The sequence below is a fragment of the Drosophila nasuta genome, chromosome 2L (assembly GCF_023558535.2).
Source record: "Drosophila nasuta strain 15112-1781.00 chromosome 2L, ASM2355853v1, whole genome shotgun sequence".
NCBI lineage: Eukaryota > Metazoa > Arthropoda > Insecta > Diptera > Drosophilidae > Drosophila > Drosophila nasuta.
This window is the reverse complement of record NC_083455.1, coordinates 22,491,714-22,514,691: the sequence shown is the minus strand read 5'-3', so window position 1 is coordinate 22,514,691 and position 22,978 is coordinate 22,491,714. Positions and strand designations below refer to the sequence as shown.

The 22,978-nt window shown below is 40.5% G+C and overlaps 2 protein-coding genes across 3 annotated transcripts in view; one reads left to right on the top strand and one right to left on the bottom strand.

Moving 5' to 3' along the window:
- LOC132798295 (UDP-glucosyltransferase 2) overlaps positions 1–22,978 on the bottom strand; it is a 41,355-nt gene that overhangs the window by 8,963 nt on the left and 9,414 nt on the right. The gene's annotated exons all lie outside the window — the stretch shown is intronic.
- On the top strand, positions 6,050–22,884 carry LOC132798292 (chondroitin sulfate proteoglycan 4). 2 transcript variants are annotated; one of them, XM_060810100.1, is made up of 11 exons: positions 6,050–6,160; positions 12,044–12,240; positions 12,325–12,555; positions 12,665–12,846; positions 13,698–14,286; positions 14,346–15,374; positions 16,509–17,917; positions 17,977–18,130; positions 18,510–19,173; positions 19,235–20,138; positions 20,781–22,884. In XM_060810100.1, exons 1-11 carry the CDS (start codon positions 6,079–6,081, stop codon positions 22,519–22,521), a joined length of 7,182 nt encoding a protein of 2,393 aa, XP_060666083.1. In that variant the 5' UTR covers positions 6,050–6,078; the 3' UTR covers positions 22,522–22,884. The 2 variants fall into 2 exon arrangements, with proteins under 2 accessions (XP_060666083.1, XP_060666084.1); XM_060810101.1 differs by lacking the exon at positions 12,325–12,555 and having other exon boundaries at positions 6,051–6,160.

The window sequence follows — 22,978 nt, the reverse complement described above, 5'->3', positions numbered from 1 at the left end:
GTCTCCCTCGAGCAAGCAATTAGGAAAAGTGCAGTTTTATGTGTTTATTTTATATGCTGCATACGAGTTTTGAGTTTGAGTTTGAGTATGTTATGTGTGCCACAGGCAAGCGGCAAGAGGCAAGAGGCACACAGCTGTGTGGCCTAACCTATATACATATGAATATGGTATTTGGATATGCTATATGCATATTATTCAAGTGGTCGCCCTCTGGGGGGCAGCTCGGGCCTCTCCTTGTGACGAACTGCAACTCAAATTGTGCGTGTCGGAAAGTCGTTGCTGCCACGTTATCACACCCGTAACCTCTAAGGGTTGCACAGCTGAGCCTTCGAAATGTGGTATGTGGGGGCGTGTAACCGACACCAATGACAACAAACAGACGAAACAGTTAAGGGGAGAGAGTGGAAGCTTCTTCGACTGCCTTTTCTAGGTGTATTTCAGATTTTGCTGCATTTAATTTATTAATGAGCTGAGCGCGAATGCCTTTTTTGGCCATTGATTTATGGGGCATGTGCTGTCAGTGGCATTTGTGTCTGTGATGCATGTCGTGAGCAGCGACAGAGGCAGAGGCAGCGACAGAGAGCAGTGGGTAAGGCTGTCTTCTTTCTTAGTGTCAAAGGGTTCATTAGCACGCCAAAAGGATATTCACACGATGCGCGTCTCCGTGTGACTTATGTAACTTAATAGGCTGCCACAACAGCAGAAAAAAAAAGAAATAGCCACTAGATTTGTATCACTAAACATGCTCACACCACCAAAACACAAACACACACACACACATCGCGTCTCTTTCTGGCAAAGGAGTTGGCGACTGCGACGTTGCAAAGGCAAACAACATGTGGCAATGGCCCAGCCAAATTGTATCCACATGTGTGTGCGACGCGTCGCACTCGCCCCACAATGCTGAGCATCATCATTATCATCAACAGATGCAACAAACGGGGCAACAACGACAACAACGACGACAGTCGACAGTCGGCGGTGTCAGCAGCAGGGGCAACAACTGAGGCAGGCACCGCTAAACAAATTGAAAAATTTCAAGTCCTCAGCCTCTTGGCGCTCGCAATTGCTCAATCGCCGCATTTTCGCGTGCGCTCTCACTTAAAAGGGAAGGAAGGAAGGGATGGGCACCAACAGCAACAGTAACGACAACAACGACAACAACAGTTGATGATCATAATGAAGTTGCTGATGACGACAATGTTGCGCACACAGCTAAAGTACAGAGGCTCAACGAAAATCAGCTCTCATTGCTGCTAGAGATGCGCAAGAAGCTCAGTAGAACGGGGTGAATATTCCAATAGATACTCATTTATTTAATTAGATATATTAATCATTCTGTATGAATTGAAATAATTAGAGAATGATTTTGTATTGTTCGTTTCATAAGTTTGAACACTATAGAACATTGGGTAAATTAACAAAAAGTCTAAAAGGAATTTCTATACTCGTATATAGTAAAAGATCATAATTAAATAAACGGAAATAAAATCTTACTCACTTACAGATAAATTGTAGTTCTGGCAATATTAAGAAGCTACTAATAATCTTCCCAATAAGTGATTAAAGCATTATTAAAAACATTATACAAATGATCATATAAACTGTAAAAGTACAAAATCTGAAAGTTTATCCTTTAGAATAATTCTTTTTTGATTAGTAAACAGTTTGAGAGATTTTCCTACAAAAGAAATTCGTTCACAACCTGAAGGGCATTGCATTTTTATATTACAAAATTTTTTTAAATTTACAGGAAGTCTAAAAAAGAATTCTAATAAATAAAGTATCTGAGGTAATCAGGAAAGGAAGAAACATAATCTTAATAAATTAGAGATTAATGTTTATCCACAAAACTCGAAGGATTTGCTGATAATTTTCCCAAGAAGAGCTTTCAAATTTATAAACTTATAAAAACTTATAAAACATTATACAATTTTAGAGGTTATCCTATAGAATACTTTTTACATGTAATGTATAATTTCCGAGTCTTTACGACCTTGAGTTCATTGCCTTTTTTCATCGGCACAAATCGAAGATCTTAAGGGTTTATTAAAATATATAGAACAAGTTAATCATGCCATACTAATGACATACCACTCAGCTCAATATTAAGCAAAAAGTATATGCATTGTGAATCATCGATAATTGCAATTGCAAAAACATAATATAGTTCAAGGAAATGCCAGCTAAGGGAACAGAGCTCATCACTGACAGTGCGCAAGCATCTATCTAGATACATTCATACTTATTGGATTGAGCGCACCGAGTGTGCGACTGCGACTTGCGACTTGCGAGTGCGAGTGGAGCGGAGTGAACCGCGTAAAAGTGACTCGCGGGTGCGCCTTTGGCCCGGCGACCGACCGACCAACCAACCATCCATCCATCCATAGAGGCAAGCAAGCGACCAACCATCCGACCAGCCGGGGTCTCTGCCTGCCTCTGTGTGTCTCAGTCTCAGTCACAGTCTCAGTCTCACTGCGCATTGCGCGGAGCACTGCGTGCGGAATTTTCTTTTTCGAGTTCGTTTCGGTTTTTCGGTGCCGTCAGTCTGTGAGAAAACGTCGGGCTGTTTGGTTGTCTTCATTTTGTATTTTTTCGGCGTTTCGCGTTCAGTTTGCTGCGGTTCTTCGGTTCGGTTGGTTGTTCACTTCACTTCACTTAGCTAGAGAGTTGTGCCTTGGCGGCCTTTTGGCTTATCGAACACACATTCGGTTTATTGCGGGTGCGGGTGGCGGCGACCGTCGCGGAAAACTCTGCGCACCCTCAATGTGAGTGTATCCACAAAAATATATATATAAGAGAGTTTATGTGAAGTGTGTGTGTGTGTGCAGTAAGTGGAAAAGCGCGCTGAGCCATCCACCGCACAGTTAAAAAATTTAATTTATTTTTAAGTTATTTATTTTGCTTCAGTGTGGCGGCCTTTTTTAGCCGCTTTTTTTATCGAGAATTCTGGATATAAAGGAAATGCTGAATGACAGCGTTTGTTGTTGTCTCAAGAGAAATACACATGCGTATGTGTATGTGTGACAATGTGCATAAGATACTCAACACACACATACAAAGTCCCTCTGCTCAGTGCAAATTGACCATGAATTTTGATGCTGTTTGTTGTTCTAAGGGGGCTTGTGGTAGATATATGTTAGATATAGATCTAGCTGTCGGCCCCACATGTGAGATACGAAACAAAATATTTTGTAAAACGCCAGAGAACGGAAATAAATTGTGAAGAAAGTGTTTCAGAAAAAAGCGACTAAAGAAAATTGTGTGGAAATGTGAAATAAAAATAAACAAAGAAAATGTATTTATAATGTGTTCAAAAAATGGAAAATATTAAGAAAAATTCAAAATGTCAAGAAATTATGAATGAGAAAAGTGAAAAAATAATGAATATAATACAATAATATCGAATGCTTGAAATGTCCAGTATTATGATCAAATTAAGCATATTATGCTAAATAAATGATCTAAATTTTCAATATAAACATTATAAAGCGTCTTCATTTGCATAACACTATGGATTTTCTACAAAGTTTCAATTTTCGGATATACATCCCCCCACATAAATGAGCAACACTCATAAAATCGAAATATATTCATCTTGCATTATTCAATCATAAATCAAAAAACGATACAACACAAAGCTCTCGAATTGAAAAGAGAAGCATTTAGGAAAGTGTCGAAAATCGTTGTGGGCAGGGGACTATCTAACGCCTACCAAACAAAAAGGTTTAAAACAGTTTTGACTTATCAAATTGGAATATGGAGATATTGGACTACCAAATGAGATGGCGTTTTGTCTGGCCTGCCACTAATTTTAATTACCATAAAATATTGTATGCGTATCTGGCTAAAATATCTAAGAATTTGTAGAACTTTCTCAAAAATGCAGCTGCACATGTTTTAGCTTAGGTGATCTGGCAACGGCGGCGCTGCATCTGACAGATACATTTATGTTTATGAATTTTTATGGAAATGCTCGCAGCATGTTGAGAACACGCGCCCGTCATAAAATTCCGCCAGCGATTGTCACATTTCGTTGGCCAAGCATCTTTCAAATTGTATTTTGACTGCCCCCCAAACGGGACTATAAAACTAATGACAAACAACTTGTGCCGTGTGCGGCACATGTAAAAATTAACAAGCCCAAGACTCGAAATAAAAATGGATATGGAAATGGAAAACCTAGACTGCAATTGACCCCCCCTCATCAGGATGTCGAACCTGGCGTTGCATTCGCATACTTCCCGCTCTCTCGCTCTCTCTCTCTCTCTTTCATTTTATCGCCCTATCGCGTCTCCGCCATATAGGGAATAGTACTCATAATAATGCCGTCGTCCCGTTTGTATTTTTAGCTGCCCGAGAGCGTAAATAATTCATTTTCCAGTCACAGTTGTTGAAGTTCGTCGCCGTCGCCATCGCCATCGCCGAAAGAGGCAGCAAAATGACGCCAAGTCGCAGCAATAGGGAAATGGGGAAATGTTTCCTCTTCGTTCGTGGATCCCATCTCCATTCCCAAGGGGATTTCTTTTCGGATATTCACCCAAGGGATTTGCGCGTTCGCTTCGGCTGCTGCTGTTGATTTGCATCTAAACTTGAAAGTGTTTTTGCGCCCTTTTTGGCCTTTTGATATTTTCATCATGTTTTGTTTTGGTGTTTCTCTGTATTTTTATTTATAAATTGCCTGGCAGTGGTTGCAATTGAACTTTGACTGCATTGCGAAAAATAAATCATGAACTAGAAATTCCACTCTGGCAATTTGGCTGATCAAAAATGTATCTACCACATTTTGTACAATGCTAAGCTGCGTGGCATGCCACTTAAGCGGCCACTTTTTTATGGGCGTCTCTCTCACTTGGCCCAAAATATAATAAATTTTACTCAGCGCCATCGTCGCTGCCGCTGCGCAGTTTCAACTGAAGTGGTTGCAGCTCAGTTCGGCAAAGAAATGAGGCAGAAGAGGCAAGCGGCAGGCGGCAGGCGGTGGCAGCAACTCAATTAAGTGTCCATAAAATATCCAGATACGCTAATCAATGATATATATTGTATGTGTCTCTTCGAGTATGTCTTTTAACAAACTGTTTGTGCTTTGGGATGTGCCAAGCAAAATGCTTTGGCATAAAATATAAATCAGATTGCAGTCAAAAATATAACATAAAATGCATAATAAATCAACAAAAATTCAAGCGCAGCTCAATTGGAATCTTCTAAAATACTTCAAACATTTTAAAGTTTATAAAATCTAAAAACCAATAAAACAACATACAATTGAGCTGAGCTAAATGTTGTGGTTATTAAATAATTTAATTGTGCATTTAAAAATGATAATAAAAAACGAATTAAGTGGCTTCCAAAAGAAAACTAAATGAACCTCACGAGTGTCATAAAATTCCGAATAAATCAAAATACAATAAATAAACATTTTAAATAATAAAGAAATATGTTGATTTTCTTCAACAGTGCGCAGAGAAAGATAAACAACACAAAATTGGAAAACGAAAACGAAAACTACGAAAAATACAGAAAAGAAAAATAAAGTGTTCAAAGTGTGAAAGATGCGGCAAAGGCAAATTGAAACGTAATCAAGCAAAAGATTGCGATATTGAAAGCAGTGCCTCAATAGACACCAGGAGCTTCAAAGGCAGAGTATAGTCCCTCAATAAGTGTGGCTGACTGGATCTGTCTGTCCGTCTGGATGTCTCTCGGTCTGTCTGTCTTGTCTTTCGCTCTGTCTACGGCTTCTGTGGCCCCCTAGTGCAAACGCATGAGTTCTGTCAACGAAATGACATGCAGCATCTGTCTATGTTGCCGTAGACCAGGACGTGCTGCTGCGTCTCAGTTGTTGCTATTTTTATGAGCACACACACATATTTAAAGACACACACTGTGTATACGACGACGACGGATGCGTGGCCCCATGAAAAATCAATTAACACGCAGAATTATTAAAAACGACGAAAACCAAAAAAAGAAACAACGACGAAAAACGAATCGACTGCTAGTGCAACTCTTTCCTTTGGGGCAGCCAAGTGATCTTCGCTAGAAAAAGAAAAACAAAAACTTCAAAGCAGCTGCAGCGCAATGTCGCGCCTCTGCGGATTTGGATATGGATTTCTGCTGCTCGCCATGCTGCAGTTGCTCCAAACGGCAACGTCTATGAAAGGTAAGTCGCGACAGTTAATTAAATGTTACGCTCTTGAAATCACAGTCACAGTAGCTGTGCGACACACACAGAACTTAATACGAGTGCCCCAGCATATAACATGCGATTTATCATGGCAAACGATCAACGCACGATTTATGCTCATTACAAATATGGCCAGCCACGAATTGGCCACAATATACCCCAAAAGCAAATCGAGCAGAAGCTGCAGAAGCTGCCGAGTTTGCCAGCAACGTGGGCAATGTCCAAATCGCATTTACTTAGCTGCCAACAAATAAATAAAAGTCAAAATAAAGAGTTGCAAATGGTGTAGTCACAGTGGGTAGCAACATGCCAAATACTTTGCACAGTGTGCAACAAGTGTAGCAAAATCAATTACCAGCAGAGCTTTCACACAGACACGACTCACAGTTAAGCTGTCGCAAAGCTGAATGGACCTTTCAGAGGACAGCTTTTGAAAGCTCTCTAATACTAAAACAAAACTAGGTTGGAAGAAATATTTAGAATCGAGTTTTACTAGAAAAGTTTACTAATTCGACTGTTTTAATATATAAATTTATGTGAGGATTTAAGTAAACTAAACAAATTTTATTAAAACAAATCTTTCTGCGCTTTCAATTAAATTTTTGGGCAAAATTTAAATATAAAAATTTTGCCTATCGAAATTGTGATAAATTTCCCTATATAAGCTGTCTCTGTTATCTACTCAATTAAAATTGTTTGCTGTTTTTAAATAATGGCTAATATTATTCATCATTTGTTTGCCTCAAAATACAATTTGAAAATTCGTTATAGAGCGGATTTTTCGGTCAATTTTCCGCTCAGTTTTAGGCAATTTCCTGGCCAAGCCCGTGTCCAAATTGTGCAACTGTTGCAGCTGTGGTTGGTCTTGTGCCAGTTTGTAGCATTTTGTTAGTTAGGGCGCAACTTTCTCAAGCTCAAACACAAGCATTCCAAATCCATAGTGTAACCACAGTCGCATCCATGGTCTGGCCATAAAATCCAACTACTTAACTACAATGCGGCGTCGCACTGCACTTAACGCATTTTTCACGCTTGACATTTGACTTGAGGCGCACTTTTGTTGTTGCTGTTATTGTTGTTGTTGTCGATGTCTCCACTTCGTTGCCATCTTGCCGCCGCTGTGGCACACCACAAAAACGTTGCAAGCCACAAATACACAAACGCACACTAAGAAAGCTGCCTGCCATGCTCTTAATTCTCAACACTATATATCTACATGTTATATATATATACGTATATTCAAATTGTAGTATATATGAAGAGTATTTTTGGTTGTTTGGTCTTGGGGCGCAAATGTATTTTTAATGATATTTTTAGTTGGCACGTGACGTCACTTTGGAAGACACAACGTCGCATGATTCATTCGCGATCCCAATTCTCGCCGCATTCGCTGCGAATTTTCACGTTCTCCTCATTTTCTCGTTTTTTTTTTATTTGCTTTTTGTGGTTCATTTGAATTTTCACAGAACTCTTATTTATACAGCATAAAATGTAAATCATTTACACGCGCAACGCATTGTGCCAATTTTAACACTGTTAAAACACACACACAAGCGCAGATGCAAATGTATCTGTATCTGTAGCTGATCGAGTGTGAGTATCTGGTGCGCCATATGCTGCTGTTCTCTTGATTATTCATTATTTTAATACCCTTTGGGTGAAAAATCACAAGGAAGGAGTATTTACTTTTACACTGATTCAAAGTAAATTTAAATTTGAAAACTTTGCTGACTTATTGACAAGTATGCGTGATAGTAATTTTTGTGTTCTATGGTATATTTTCAACTTAATAATATATATATATACCTTTGGTTACCTTTAGTATTTCTTAGGCAGTTTTATTACTCCTTAACTAATCTGCTTGTCATTTTTTGTTTTTTTTTGTATTGTGAACAACTCAATCCAAATATGTTAAATAAGAAAATATCATCTATTTTTAATGGCATGTTGTATTTAAATTAATCAACTTAGAATTTCATTCATGTCCTTTTTATCTAATATGTACAGGGTATTCACATATAAGTAACGAAGTAACTTTGCTTTAACTTTATGATGATCGAAAACACATAAAAAGTATTTTGCAAGATTAAAGGAAATAATTGTATGCATTTCTGAATAAATCTTCTACTGTAAAATCGTTGGCATAGTTTACATTTACGTTTGATTAGAAAAGAAATACATAGTATTAGTATTTAAAACACGTGGATATATCTTTCTTATTTACGAAAACAATAACCAAGAATGATAATCATATTGTTTCAATAATAATTAGAAGAAGATTTCCTCTTAAATATTAAAGGGTATTTGTCACTTTCAGCTTTAACTTTCATTTGCTTCCGATAATAAATAACACCACATGTCAGCTAACTGCTCGCAAAACTCATGCAGACTTTACATTGACAGCACTCAAAATTTATTTTGGCGACATCCGTTGTCCATTGTCAACCTCATTGCATGGACTGTCAACGCCAACCGGAATTGAGTCATGTGAGAATTGTGTCTTTATGAGTTGTCGATTGTCATTGATATAGGCAAACTAATATAGCAAATGGGAGGGAGGAGATGCGCAAAGAAAAGTCAAAGGCATACTTATAATTGAATTTTATATGGCCCCGGGGTCTAATTAGGGTGCGATGCGACTCTCCATGCAGCACAGCATTCCACACATGCATGTTGCATGTTTATCTGCTGCGCTTTGGTATGCTCATAAAATGCAATGCTAAGGCACAAATGGGTTCTCAAATGTGCTTGCTGTATGGTCATGGCGGTTTTATTTCATTTAAATTGATCTCTAAAGCCGTACAATGAAGCCATAAAATCTATGGCATAATGCTCTCCCCCGAGGGGAAAGCAATGATATTGTCTGAGAAAGTGCTTTAACTCTCTTGCCATAAAGATCAAGTTGGATTTGAACGATGATTGAAAGTAAGAGTGAGCAATAAAATTTATAGTGGCAATAACATGTGCTAACTATGATAATTAACCAAGTTATTAAGCTGACTTTGGCAATAGCCGCATTCCAAGGTGAAACTGAAAAATAATCCAGAAGATAAAGAATAATCTGGGATATAAAAATATGCTAAATTGGAACAAACTTTTATTTCAAGAAATATTTCTACTCAAAACTGCCCATAAAATGTTTTCAGAAATGCATTTTAGTCGAAACTAAACTATCAATTAATTCGAGTTCATAAAAGTGGAAGGAAACTTCATAAATTTGTTGCGCCATTCGCTGAAAAGCACGAAGTTGGCTCACAAATCACATAAACAGCGACATTATTAGGGAAATTAGCTAAAGGGAAATCCGAGGCAAATTATAAATTGTCAATGCCAGCAGAAATGGTGTAGTGAATGCCATGAAACATGAAATACAATCGAAATACGAATACCTGCAGCAGGCCACCAAAATAAACATTAATTAAAAGCTCCCCGAAAAGAAAGAAAAATTGGAAATGTGGAAATGGAAGTGGAAGTGGAAATGCTGCTGTGTGGCCATCAAAGGAGAACCTAAAACTCAAAAACTGGAAACACTAAACGCGACATATAACTCAAATAAAATAAACATTGGCCATAACATAAATATGCGCTTGCTGCTGCTGTTGCTGCTGTGGCTACCTTATCCATGCAGGCAAGTTGCATGCGGCTGCATGTTGCACGTTGCAAGCTCGCAGAGATGAACATAAATTTGACATTAGGTAGATACCGAGGGAGCAAACGAGTGTGGAGAGTGCGGAGAGTGTGGTCCATGTCAAGCTGCAACGCATCTGTTGCCATAATTCTTTGCAACACACAAGTTATGAGCTGGCAGTGCGTTGGTGTTGCCTGATGATGTCTCATTTGTTGCTGCCGCCGACTGTCGACTCTCGACTCTCGACCGTTGACTGCTGATTGCTGACTGCTGAATGCAAATTGCCTTTGTTGCCGTTGTTGCAGTTTTGTTTATTCAACGCCTGCGCATCTTTTTTTTATTCAATTTGATTTTTGATTCAATAACAAACCGTAACGATAGCCTAATCTGGGTCAACACAATGCGTTTGGGAAAGTGTTTTTTAGGTTTTCCGCCAGTCTTTTCTTTCATTCATTCCTTTTTTTTGTTTGGTTGACGCCTGATTGCTGCTAATTGGCGTCAAAATGACTCTGCCAACGCAGACAACGCCGACGCCTTCGACGACGCCGATCACAGCAGCAACAACAAAGACAACAACAACAATAAAAGAAATTATTTGTTTCTCATTTTGCTTTGTTTATCTTGTTGACGGTTGTCAGTCTGCAAGTTGTTGGCTAGCTGCAACATTTGTGTGCAACTGTTTCTTCTTCTTCTGTTTGTTTAAGCAGGCACACAAAAATACATTTAAAATACTTTAATGTGGGTTAGGTCAATAATAGAGATTGGGCATCCAATGTTTGTCCAACAAATTGCTGTCAAAGTTGAGACCAGACGGCAGCTCATGGACTGCCATTCATATATGAAATCTGTTGTTAAAAACAAATTACAAAAATAGCTTAGATTTTCAATGCAGCCCTCCCAAAATGTGACAAATTTATTTTCTATATAATTTATTGCACAAGCGTCGCATATTATAGACAATACAGCACATAAATCATATTGTTGCCTTGAAAACAGACGTGAAACGAGAGTATCATTAGCCAAGTAAATGCAGTCGAAACATTAGACGAAGAATTTATACACTTTGCTTTATTCAAAGTTCAACGAAACATAAAGAATGGATAATTCGCAAGATTAAGAATGAACGTTAACAAATAAATATACAAAGATATTATTCCATATGGTAAAATATATACAACTGCGAAAGAAAGGCTTCTTAGCAACCCAAGAATAAAGAAAAACAAGTAAGAAAGCTATAGTCGATTGTGCTCGACAGTGAAATACCCGCTACACATTTTGAATAAATGCAACACAGTGCCGATTATTCTTAAAATATAATATACTGCAAAAACAAAAATATACCAAAGGTCCTATTTGTATACTATACGAAATATACCATAGAGATCAAAATTTACCAGATTATCGGTCAAATCAGCTAGGTCCCTATTGCAGTATGCGTAATTTGTCATTTAAAAGTTTTTCTTAAATATTTTCTACAAGAAAAAAAAAATCGTGCATGTTAAAACATTAAACTACAATCCTGCGTTTAAATAAAGTTAATACCTCTTTTAGTTTTGCCAGTATACTGACTCAAAGTTGTCGGTTGGTGGTGCTTGAAATAAGCTGTGATCCACTGTATATATACTTCAAGAATATACATATATATATGCTGCAGAAAGCTAAAAAATCAAATGTATAATTTAATAAGGGAAATTTGCATTGCATCTTATTGACAAACCACTCAATAAAATAGCTATACTCCAAAGAGAACACTCTAACAAGCGTAGATCACACACAGAATGAGGGCAAGATGAAATATTTTAGAGCAAAAGAGCGCAGAGCAAAGCAAACAAGATGCCCAGCAAACTCGTAATTAAGCAAATCAAGTACAAGATGGATCTGCAGATAGATAAATAAGAGATACGCGTAGATTGGCTGTCGGACAGACAGACAGACAAACTGACTGACAGAGTGCACAGACATTGACTGACAAGCTGACAGGCAGCTGGCCAAAAGAGCTGGACAAATTTTGTGTGTGTCTGAGTTACTCACGTAGTGCGGAGTGCGTCTAATGGGCAGCTCGATTGCCAATCAACAATCAATTCGGTTGCAACATGCCGTATGCCGCATGCCACATACCAGATGGGTGTAGTGCGATTACTCAAAATATACTTGTTCATATGTTATTCTGTCGTATCTGATGCGATGTCCATTTCCATTTCAATATCATATCGTATGTTACATTGTTACAGTTTCGCTGTTTGGCGATGGCTACGTGTCGATGCCGCTGCAGGAGGCCAAAATGTCAACGAACATACGCGTCAAGTTTCGCACAAAGCAGGAGGATGCATTCCTCTTTCTGGCCGCCGGTCGCACCGATTACTGCCTGCTGCGTCTCGAGAATGGCCTCATCAGTTTCAGCTATAAAATTGAACGGGATGTGGTCCAGGTGAGCATTCATTCCCATTCCCATTCAACCTGTTGCATATTTTTCAACTTGAACCATTCTCCACCATTCCGGTTGTTGTTGCAGCTGCGTTCGCCCAAGAAGCAAAAGCTTAACGACTTGGAGTGGCACGATGTGGCCGTGCAACGTTTCGAGAATAATGTTACCCTGCAGGTGGATGGTCACATAATGCGCAAACAGCTGCCCGACGATTTGGCCGCCCTCAATGTACATTTCGGCACCTTCCTTGGCGGCGTTGGTGATTTTACGGCCGCATTCCTTGACGATGTCATTGGCTTTCGAGGCTGCATCTCCGATGTGAGTCGCCATCATCATCATCAGCAGCAGCAGCAGCAGCAGCTGAAGGCTTAACAAGCCCGCAAATTGATGAGCGTAAAGTAATTTATTGTAATTTACCATTTCGCAGGTCTTTTACAACAACATCAACATCATTAAGCGTGCCAAAGATCGCACAGGGCACACGATCAGCACTGGCGTCACCTGGACTTGCAGCAATGAGTTCGATGGCGGAGCTCAGGACAGCATCAGTTTCCTGAGCAACGATTCCTTTGCTCTCATGCTCAAGGAATCGCATGCCGAGGGCGAAATGTAAGTTTAAATCGGAAAGTGAAAGTTCCTTAGTTAAGTCTTACCGTTTATGGTTTAATGCTTTTAAATCATATCAACATCACTTTTCATTCTTCAAAATGAGAGCTGACCCTTTTGAATATTTGGCCGAAATAATTCGAAATGTGGAGTGACATATAGTAACAGCATTAATTTTAAAATTAATAAAACTTAAGGAATACAAAAACGTTTATCATAGAGTTGAACCCAAACTCTTCTTTTAAATATATGAATATGGTATAAGATTATGTTGTAGAAAAATAAGAATACGAATCTATGCTCTACATCTAAATACGATAAAAGTACTAAAAAGTAGAAAACTATGTGGCCTATAAAAATTAAAAAAAATATAAGAATATCTAGCAACATTGAAAAGAAAAGTATACTATCGGATTACAGTTAGCTATGGAATAAAGTTTTATAAAAAATAAATAAATTTTAATACTGAAAAGTGTATAAATGTGTTGAGTCTAAATAGACGAAGAGTAGAATAGTTTCAGTATTAAAATGTATTATTTTAAAGAAACTCCACATATAAATAGATGAATTATACTATTTATACTTTATATTATGAATTATAGTATCACTATTCTTATATTTATAAATGTACCAATGAGTAGAATTCTATCTGTCCAATAAAAATGTAGAAATGTCTAAGAATCTTTTAGTATTAGATAAATAAGTCGAATACTATTAGAATCTCTGATATTATAGTATAAGAAGATATGATGCCACCTTAATACACCATACTCTACTTTCGATGTTTTGAGCTATACAATCTCAAAGATTAATTATGCTTCAACACATTTAAAATAAACTCTTTGCCCTTGCAGCCTCTCGTTTCAATTTCGCACCATGACTGAGACGGGCACGCTCTTCTTCAATGGTGGCTACGATTTTATGCTGCTGGAAATTGAGGATCAGAAACTAAAGCTGACATTCAACAAGGAGGGCAGCCTGGTGCAGTTCTGGACAAACGAGTCCATCTCCGATGGCAAATGGCATCGTGTACAGCTGCGTTACAATGCACTGATGGCTCAACTGTTACTTGACGATGTCCACTTGCCATATCATGGCCAGCATGCGAATGACACCAAGACGAGCATCAGTCTGGAGAAGAGCGTCTTCTTTGGTGGCGTGCAGGAGGAAATGCGTCGCCGTCTCATCAACAAGGGACTGCGCATCAATGAGCTCAGCTTCAAAGGCTGCATTCGCAACATTCTGGTAAATAATCTGCCGCTGGGCTTTGGAGAGATGACCATCTCGCGCCACTTGGCGCTGGGCTGTGTGTGGAAGTATCCGTGTGTGGAGTATAGTCCGTGTTTGAAGAGCGGCATCTGCAGTCAGCATGGCGTGGATGAGTTCATTTGCTACTGCGATCAGAGCTACTGCATCAAAGCGGACTTTCAGGGGCCTTTCAAGGTAAATAGCTAACAAAATCTCAAAGAGAAAGTCTTCTCAATAAATCTCCCACGTTACAGATCTTTACGGAAACGAGTCCCGAGCTGGAGCTGCTCTATGTTTCGCCTTTGCAGCTGCTAGAAGGCGGCACCGCTTTTCTCTCGCCGCACATCATTGACGTGCTCCTCGACTCGCGTCGCTATCCCAGTCTCAATGAGCACTCCATAGCGTTTAATGTGGTACAACAGCCCAAATATGGACAGCTGCTGCAGTACTCCGCTGAGAAGTCCAACTTTGTGCCCTGTCGCTCCTTCAACCTGATTGATCTGGCCACAGATAAGTTAAAGTATGTGCACAACGGGCAGGAGAACTTTAATGATCATGCCACGCTAGACCTGCAGATCTTTGGCGATGCCCACAAGATACCCGAAAACATTCTCGGCAAGCATCGTTTCCTGCTCCATGCGAATATCACAGCTGTCAACGATCCGCCACAGCTGCAGCTGCATTCCCACAAGATACTGCGTGTCATTGAGGGCATCGAGCGTATACTTGATGTGGATCTGTTCAACATTGCGGATCCCGACAGCGATCCCAGTGACTTGATCTACACCATAATGCCATCAACGGTGTCCCAAGAGGCCTTTGGTCGCTTTCTGGTGGGCGGCATACATACGCAAACCTTCTCGCAGGGCGATGTCAATGATGGCAAAGTCTCGTATTTGTATAACTCGACGACAACCGAATCCTTTAGCTATCAGCTGCTGCTGCACGTCTCCGATGGCATTGAGACCAGCGACACCGTCTACTTGCCGGTATCGGTGCATCCGCTGGAGCTGCGAGTGGTGAACAACACGGGTCTCATCATGATCCACAAGAATTCGATGCTCTTGACGCCTGCGAATCTCTCCATTGGCACAAATGCTGTGGACGAGCACATCGACATACGCTACGACATTGTGAAGCCACCGCAACACGGCATCGTGCAGCGCCTGCGACAAATCGATGGCACCTGGGTAAACGTGGAGTGGTTCACCGATAGCCAACTGCTGCTGGGCCACATTCGGTATCTGCACAACAGCGATTTCCCTTGGCAAGACGAATTCAAGGTGCGTATTTCCAATGACTAAATACATTCGGGCATGCAGCCAAAACACTTGGGAATTACCTAAGCATGTGTTACACTCTCTTTAGCTTCACAAAAGTGACTCTGAATAATGGTTTCTATTATTGCGCAAGTCGGAAAGACAATTCCGTAAAAATACCTGAACGACGGAAATCACATATTCTAACATAGTCAAGAATAAGCAATACTTCATTGAGCTTAAGCTAAAGTTGCTTAAACAAATCCAAAGAAAATTATTCATCAAACGCGGAAAATATGTAAATATTTACAAAGTCTAAGCAGAAGCAACTTTGTGACTTACAATATTTTCAGTGTTTTACAACAGGCAATCATTCTATAAAATAGATTTCCCTATGATTAATCATTAGTTCCTTTATCAAAGAAAATTATGCAAACAATGTAGTTATGAACAAAGCAGAAGCGACCAATATACAAAATAATTTCGATAAGATCAAACAAAAGAAAGTAATTACACAACAAATATGGAAATATGTGAGATTTTGCAAAATTCTCATAAAGCGGAAGCAACTTGTTTGTTTTTATTAAACAGTGAAAATTAGTCAAAAAAAATCCCAGGAAAATGCAAATATTTAATTTATTAGACAATGAGCTTAATACCGCCTAAAGGCACCATAACAGTTAATCGCAAACTACAGACTGTGCTTCCCATATAAAGAGATAAATATGGAATGGAAATAGTCTTAATGACTTAATTAATAATAATTATTGGACCAAATATCTCTGAGCAATATCTTGCCATCAATTACTAAAATAGTTCTGTGTTTTCCGATGATTACAACAGTTTAAATAGGTTGCAGGTAATTGAGAAATACAATAACTAGGCAACAACAATGTGCATAGTATTGAAAACATTTGACACTTGAAAATTCATCTTTAAATAAAAAGAGTAACTTGCCAGAAAAGTATAAAAATATTACCCCGATAAAAAGCTACATAAATATCTAGAGAAATCGTAAAGTAAATAGAACATTAAAGGTAATTCCAAATAATTATTAGACAGCTTTTGCTTCAGTCACACTCGTACTTCAGACACTTTGAATATTCCCACCTCACATCCAACATTAGACTAATGGCATTTCGCTCACATCTCTCGCAGTTTATTGCCTCCTTTGGCTTTGTGACGACCCAAACATTTGATTTTCGTATCACATTCACCCGGCTGCGCATTGCGAGCACATCACCCAGTGTGATAGCCATTAATGGAACTCGTGAATTTCTGCTGACCAACAAACTCCTCAACTACGAGACGGTGCCCATTGGCAGCTTTCCACGCAATGTGATCTACAAGATCACTAAGCCAACCAAATATGGCGGCATCTATGTGGAAGGATCGCGCAAGGCGGCCAAACAAATGGATTCCTTTACCCAACAGGACATCGATAAGCGACGCATTTACTACAAGACACATCACAACTGTTACTCGAGTTTCACGGATCATCTGGAGTTTGTGGTCTCGGTGGCCGAATGTGATGATGTGCACGGCAAGCTGCAGATCATTTTCAATCCACAAGAAGAGCTCATCCACAAGCTGCACTTTCAGAAGTACGAAGTGCTCAAAGTGCAAGAGGGAGAACGCGCTTTGATTACCAAGAATCACTTTGAGATACGCTTCAACATCTACGAGAGTCTGCAGTTCCATGTTGCTGTGCCGCCAGCTCATGGCCTGGTCTGCAAATACGATGAACAAACAGGTCTGACCACGCCAGTGGAGCTGTTTACGCTAGAGCAACTGTTTCGCAATGACATCTATTACTGTCACGATGATACGGAGTCCACACTCGATGGCTTTGAGCTGCTAATACTCTCGGGCGATGAGACTGATCTGCAGTTTGTGTCGAACATCGAAGTGCACATCAAGCTGGTCAACGACAATGAACCTTATCGCAGTGCGGTAGAGCGTGTGTTCCATGTGGTGCGCAATGGCATACGCACTCTGAATCCCACCGTGCTGCAGTATCTGGATGCGGATGTGAACACCAATCACACGGATATCCATTATACCCATGTGTCGAGCACCATTGGCGCCTTCTACAAGTCGGGCCATTTTATCGACACCTTCAGTCAGGATGACATTGCCAATCGTCGCATTCTGTTCCAGCACAGTGGACCCGATGTGGGCACCGCTTCCTTCATTGTTACGGATCGCGAGCACGAGGTGAATGGTCAGCTGGAGATACGTGCCTCGGATCCGTTTGTTTCCATGCTGCCGGCGAATGCCTCGATTGTTCAGGAGGGCAAGTTTGTCATACTCAAGAACAAGGATTTTGTGCTGGAAACGAATTTGGACATGAAGCTCGATGAGATCTACTACGAGGTCATTAAGCCGCCTTCGTATGGCATTCTCATGTATCTCAGCGGACAACCAGGAGCCCAGGAGCGGGACAACAACAGCATCATGCACAAGGCCACCAATTTTACGTCGTTGGGCAACTTTACGCACTTGGACATTGAGCGAGAGCGTTTGGTCTATTGGAACACGGAGATTGCCTCGATGGATAAAGTGAGGTAAGTGTGCAACGAAATACTTCTCATTGAATATACTAATAGTAATCTTTCTTCTGCAGATATCGCGTGCACATTAAGAACATTACCGCTGAGGGCGAGGTAATCTTTCGCATTTATCCCTCAGCTTATTGGGAACCCTTGCAGGTCAAGCAGAATCACACACTATACGTGGAGGAGTCCACGAGTGTGCTCATCGCCAGGGACATATTAGAGGTAAGCCAAAGGTTTCATGTCACAAATATGGGCGAGAAAATAGAAAATAGTTGAAGTTGAACACAGACCAAAAAAAAATCTGTCTGTCCGACCGCACACATTAAACACTATATCACCAAAACGATGGGTGATAGAACTACCAAACCTATACAACATGGTCTTTCAATACACCTCACATCCAATTCATAATTTTGTCACGATCCAAACGTCTAATATTATATAATTTTAATCTAGAACTTGGCTAGTAAACACATTTTAAATGGTTCCTACAAATTTCATTACGATTGGATAATTATTATTCTTAAGACATAATTAAAACAATAGGAATAATTGTAACTTTTTGCATTGTTGTCCTAATTCGATTTTTATTCTGCCTCAGGTTGTGCATCCCAACATCTCGCCGGGCGACATCACCTTCTTGGTCACCTCCTCGCCCATGCACGGCTATCTGGAGATGCAGTCCATGTCGTTTGACGACGAGTACAACTGCAAAGTCTTCGATCAATCTTCCGTCAACACTGAGAAAATGTTCTACATACAAGCGGGTGTTAATCAATCCTCTGACTACTTTGTCTTCGACGTGACCAATGGCATCACATGGCTGCGACAGCTGATGCTCAAGATCGTCATCATTCCCGAGAAGCTTTACATGCACACAAACACCATTTCGGTGGTGGAGGGCAAGATGGTGCAACTAACTGCCAGCGATATACAACCCTATTCGGAGTACTATCGTGGCAAGATCTTGGAGTACATTGTAACCGTCACACCCAGTTCGGGTCACATACTCGCCGGCAGTTCGAAGGTCAAGCGATTTACACAAAAACAACTCGAGCAAGGCAGCATTCAATATGTGCACAATGACAGTGAGAATTCAACCGATACGCTGACCATGGTGGCCATGGCCAGGAACAAAGAGAGTGTGCCCTTCGAGCTGGAGATTGCCGTTGTGCCGGTCAATGATGAGGAGCCTATGATGGTGACCAACACAGGTCTGCAAGTGTGGAACGGCGGTCGCTATATCATCAAGAACACAGATCTACGTAAGATTAATTCACTCACTATGTTTCCTATTAAATCACTGACAATTTGCTCCCTCTTTAGTCGCCCAGGACTACGATACGCCACCAGAAAATCTCACCTACATTGTGCACTATATCTATGGCGGATACTTGGCTGAAAAGTCCTCGGTTCTGCACAAGATCGATCACTTCACGCAAGCCGAGATCAACACGGAGAAAATACTCTTCATACACAATGCGAATTCAAAGAGAAACGAGCTTTCTTTTCTGGTCACTGATGGACTATTCAATACCAGCAGTCAGCTGCTTAACATCGAGATTAAACCCATCGAGATTCTAGCTGAGCACAATGAGAACTTACACGTCTTCCCATTGACCAAAAAGCAGATACTCCGCGATCATCTGCACTTCAAGTGCTCGGATGAGGAGCGTGAGATACGCTACAACATCACAGTTCCACCCAACTTGGGACGCATTGTCAACGAGTATCTGGGCAATGGTTATGCCAAAGAGATCAGCGAATTCACGCAGAACGATGTGGACAATGGACACATCTTCTATGAGCACACCGCTGTCATCATGGAATTTCGTATTAACGATTCCTTCTTCTTCGATGTGGTTGCTGAGCGCAGCGATCGCTTGTTGGATCAAAAGTTCAATATTGAAATCTCTGTATCATCGGGAGGATTACTGCGATTTTTGCCAGTTTCTAAATTAAATGTGGATGAGGGCGGCTCAGTGCCCATTAAGCTAGACTTTTCCAAGATCTTGGAGTACTTGAAAACCCGAGCGGGCATCAACAACCCCGAGCTGTTCATTGAGGCGGTGCAGAAGCCCACGCATGGAAGCATTGGATTGGGACACGAGTTCAAGACAATGCAGCGATATCATCCCAGCGATTTCTTTACCAAGAAAGTTTACTACATTCACGATCACACGGACACACTGGAGGACACCATTCTCATGGGCGTCTATCTAACACAGGGGTGAGTTAATTTAAAATTTAAATTACAAATTTAAGCAATAAGATATAGCTGCATTTAGTCAGAAGTGAAGAAAAAAAATAGCCAAATATATTGTACAACCAATAAAAAAGTAGTAAAATATTTCAAAAGATAAAAAAAAATACAGAATAAGAGAATATACTTTTTTACGATTTCTTCTTAAGAATGTCAAAATATTTTCTAAGGAAGAAAAATCTAAAAATATACAAAAAGAGGGCTAACAATTTTTTACAATGAAATATTTTTAAAGTCTGCGAAATTTTTAAAGACGAGAGAACTTAAAAAGCTTGTAAACACATAACAGGAAATTCAGCAAAAGAAGAAAAGCATTTAAAATATTTTTCAATTTTTTAACGGACAGAATAAGTTGGTATATATTCTAAAATCATAATAGAAAATTCATCAAAGTTCCAACATACATACATATATGAAAAAGTTTAAAAATTTTAGAAAGATACCATAAAAATTCGGTTGTTTATCAACCGAAAAAGCCTATCAAAATATATAGTCAAAAGTAGAGCCACAAATAAGATTAAATTGAAAATGAAAATAACTAAATTAGCAGCATTATTTAGAGCCAACTTTAAGCATACATTAATCTTGCTTTTTTCTTTGCACTTTCAGCAACATATTCCTCTGCAACCTGACCATCCCCGTCTCTATAAATCCCATCAACGATCAACCCTTTCAATTGAAAACGCACTTACCCCAAATGACTGTCGTTGAAGGCGAGAATCGCACCATCACTCGCGACGCACTGCTCACCGAGGACAAGGACACGCCGCCCGAGGAGATCATCTACGATGTGATGAGTGGTCCCACACTCGGTGTGCTCAAGAAACTCAACAGCAATGGCCAGCCGGAGGATCTGTTGGTTTTCTCCAATCAATTTACGCAGGCGGACATTAACAATGACCGCATCATTTATGTCCACTTTGGCCAGCCACAATCGACAACGTTTTGTTTCACTGTGACCGATGGTCAATTCAATCCGGCCTATGAGATCTTTACCATCAAAGTGGCGCCCATCAGTCTGCTGCCAGCCAGCACACAGACGCCAGTGATGCTGCAACAGGGCACAGACAGGTCTGCTATGAGGTTGGAGCACATTGGAGTCGACACAAACATGAAGCTGGATCGATTGGCTTACAATATTTCCAATTCACCTCTTTATGGCATACTCTTGTACAAGAATCAACCGACATTGCGATTCAATCAACAGATGTTGGAGACCGCACAGATTACGTATATGCTGACGGAACCGCTTCGATCCAATGATACGTTTCAGATTAGCGCCTATGTGCCAGGCACCAATTATGTGGCCCAAGTGGATGTGCTTGTTGTGGTGGAGCCGGTGATAAAGATCAATGACATTGCCATGCGTGAGGTGGAGTCCACTTCGACTGCAGCGGGCAGCAAGATGAAGCTAAGCAGTTCGCTTGTCAATGACAATCCGCTCTCGCTGAAGCTGAACAAATTCAATCCCAAATTTGTCATCACTCGCATGCCCGCGACGGGACAGCTGCGCAAGATAATACGCAGCAGCAGCAACACATTGGCAGGTGCTGCTGGCGGTGATGCACAGAATGAGCGCTCCACCAACATTTTCTCGTACAAGGAGCTGCGCAGTGGCGTCGTATACTTTGTGCCGCATGAGTCCGTGGATGAGACGCCAACGGAAAGCGACAGTTTTGATTATCAACTCATCATCAAGACGGTGCAGCCAGCACAGGGCACTGTGCACATTGAGTATCGTTCGCAGGTGCAGGAAACGGAGACGGTGCATCTGGGCAATGCTCAGATATCCATCAATTATCTGGCCGTTGGTTGTGCACTCTTCATTCTGCTTATTTGTCTGCTGATTGTGCTGCTGCTGCTCAAGATGCGAGGCCTACGCAAGCGCAAAGCAGACATCTCCAAGGATCAGCCACCTGCCTTGCCCTGTCCGCCCGACTTGACGTCGGTCAGTCCACAGCATCTGCATCATCATCATCACCATAACTATGCGAGCTCCGAGGCGGATTCAGTGCCTGCGACGGGCAACTCGACGCCGCTGCCGGGTTTCAGTAATATACCACACTGCAAGATTATCCCCGTGGAATCATATAAACACGAATATCCCGACTACGATCCTGATGAGGATGAGACGGACGATCAGTGTGATCCGCAGCAAATGATGTTGCCGCAACGCTATAATCCCTATCACGTGGATCACGATGCCTGGAGCTCATCCTGTGACATGGCCAACGACTTTGCTGGCTATGCTTCGGTGCCCCAGAGCATCTCCATTTCCGGTTCCGTGAGTTCGCCGCCTTCGGCGCCGCCCACGAATCCGTTGTTGCGTCGAAATCAGTATTGGGTCTGAAGAAGAAATTCGAGATTACGGCAGTTTTTAGTCTTTAGCTTACATACAAATACATATTTATTTAGGCTTAGTTGTATTTTTACATTTAAGGCTGATTTATGAGATTCGCACACTCACAAACATACACACACACACGCTAGTTAGTAAGCAAAATGGACTTTGTTAGTTTTTATTGAGCATTTTCGTGAAAAATAATTGCGCCATTTAATTCAGCAGCCATATCTATATAAACATATGTATTTATATGTAGGAGTTTCACTCGTTTTAGCCCATAACATTTGCCAATTTTCAATATTAGCCAAGTTAAGTCAACGATTGCGAAATATTTAAATAAATGACAATATTTTTTAAGCATACCCAGGATGATGTTTGTGTTATTTGATGCAGCTGCTTATAGCATTAAACTGAGCAGATAGGCACTGCATACAGGTGACGATGCAATGATTTTTTAACACTG

Bases quoted from the DNA above. Each gene is read 5' to 3' on its own strand.
- LOC132798292 (XM_060810100.1), top strand. From the start codon at position 6,079: ATGTCGCGCCTCTGCGGATTTGGATATGGATTTCTGCTGCTCGCCATG. The intron at 14,287-14,345 runs GTAAATAGCTAA...CCCACGTTACAG, and splicing joins ACTTTCAGGGGCCTTTCAAG to ATCTTTACGGAAACGAGTCC. The intron at 20,139-20,780 runs GTGAGTTAATTT...TTGCACTTTCAG, and splicing joins GGCGTCTATCTAACACAGGG to CAACATATTCCTCTGCAACC.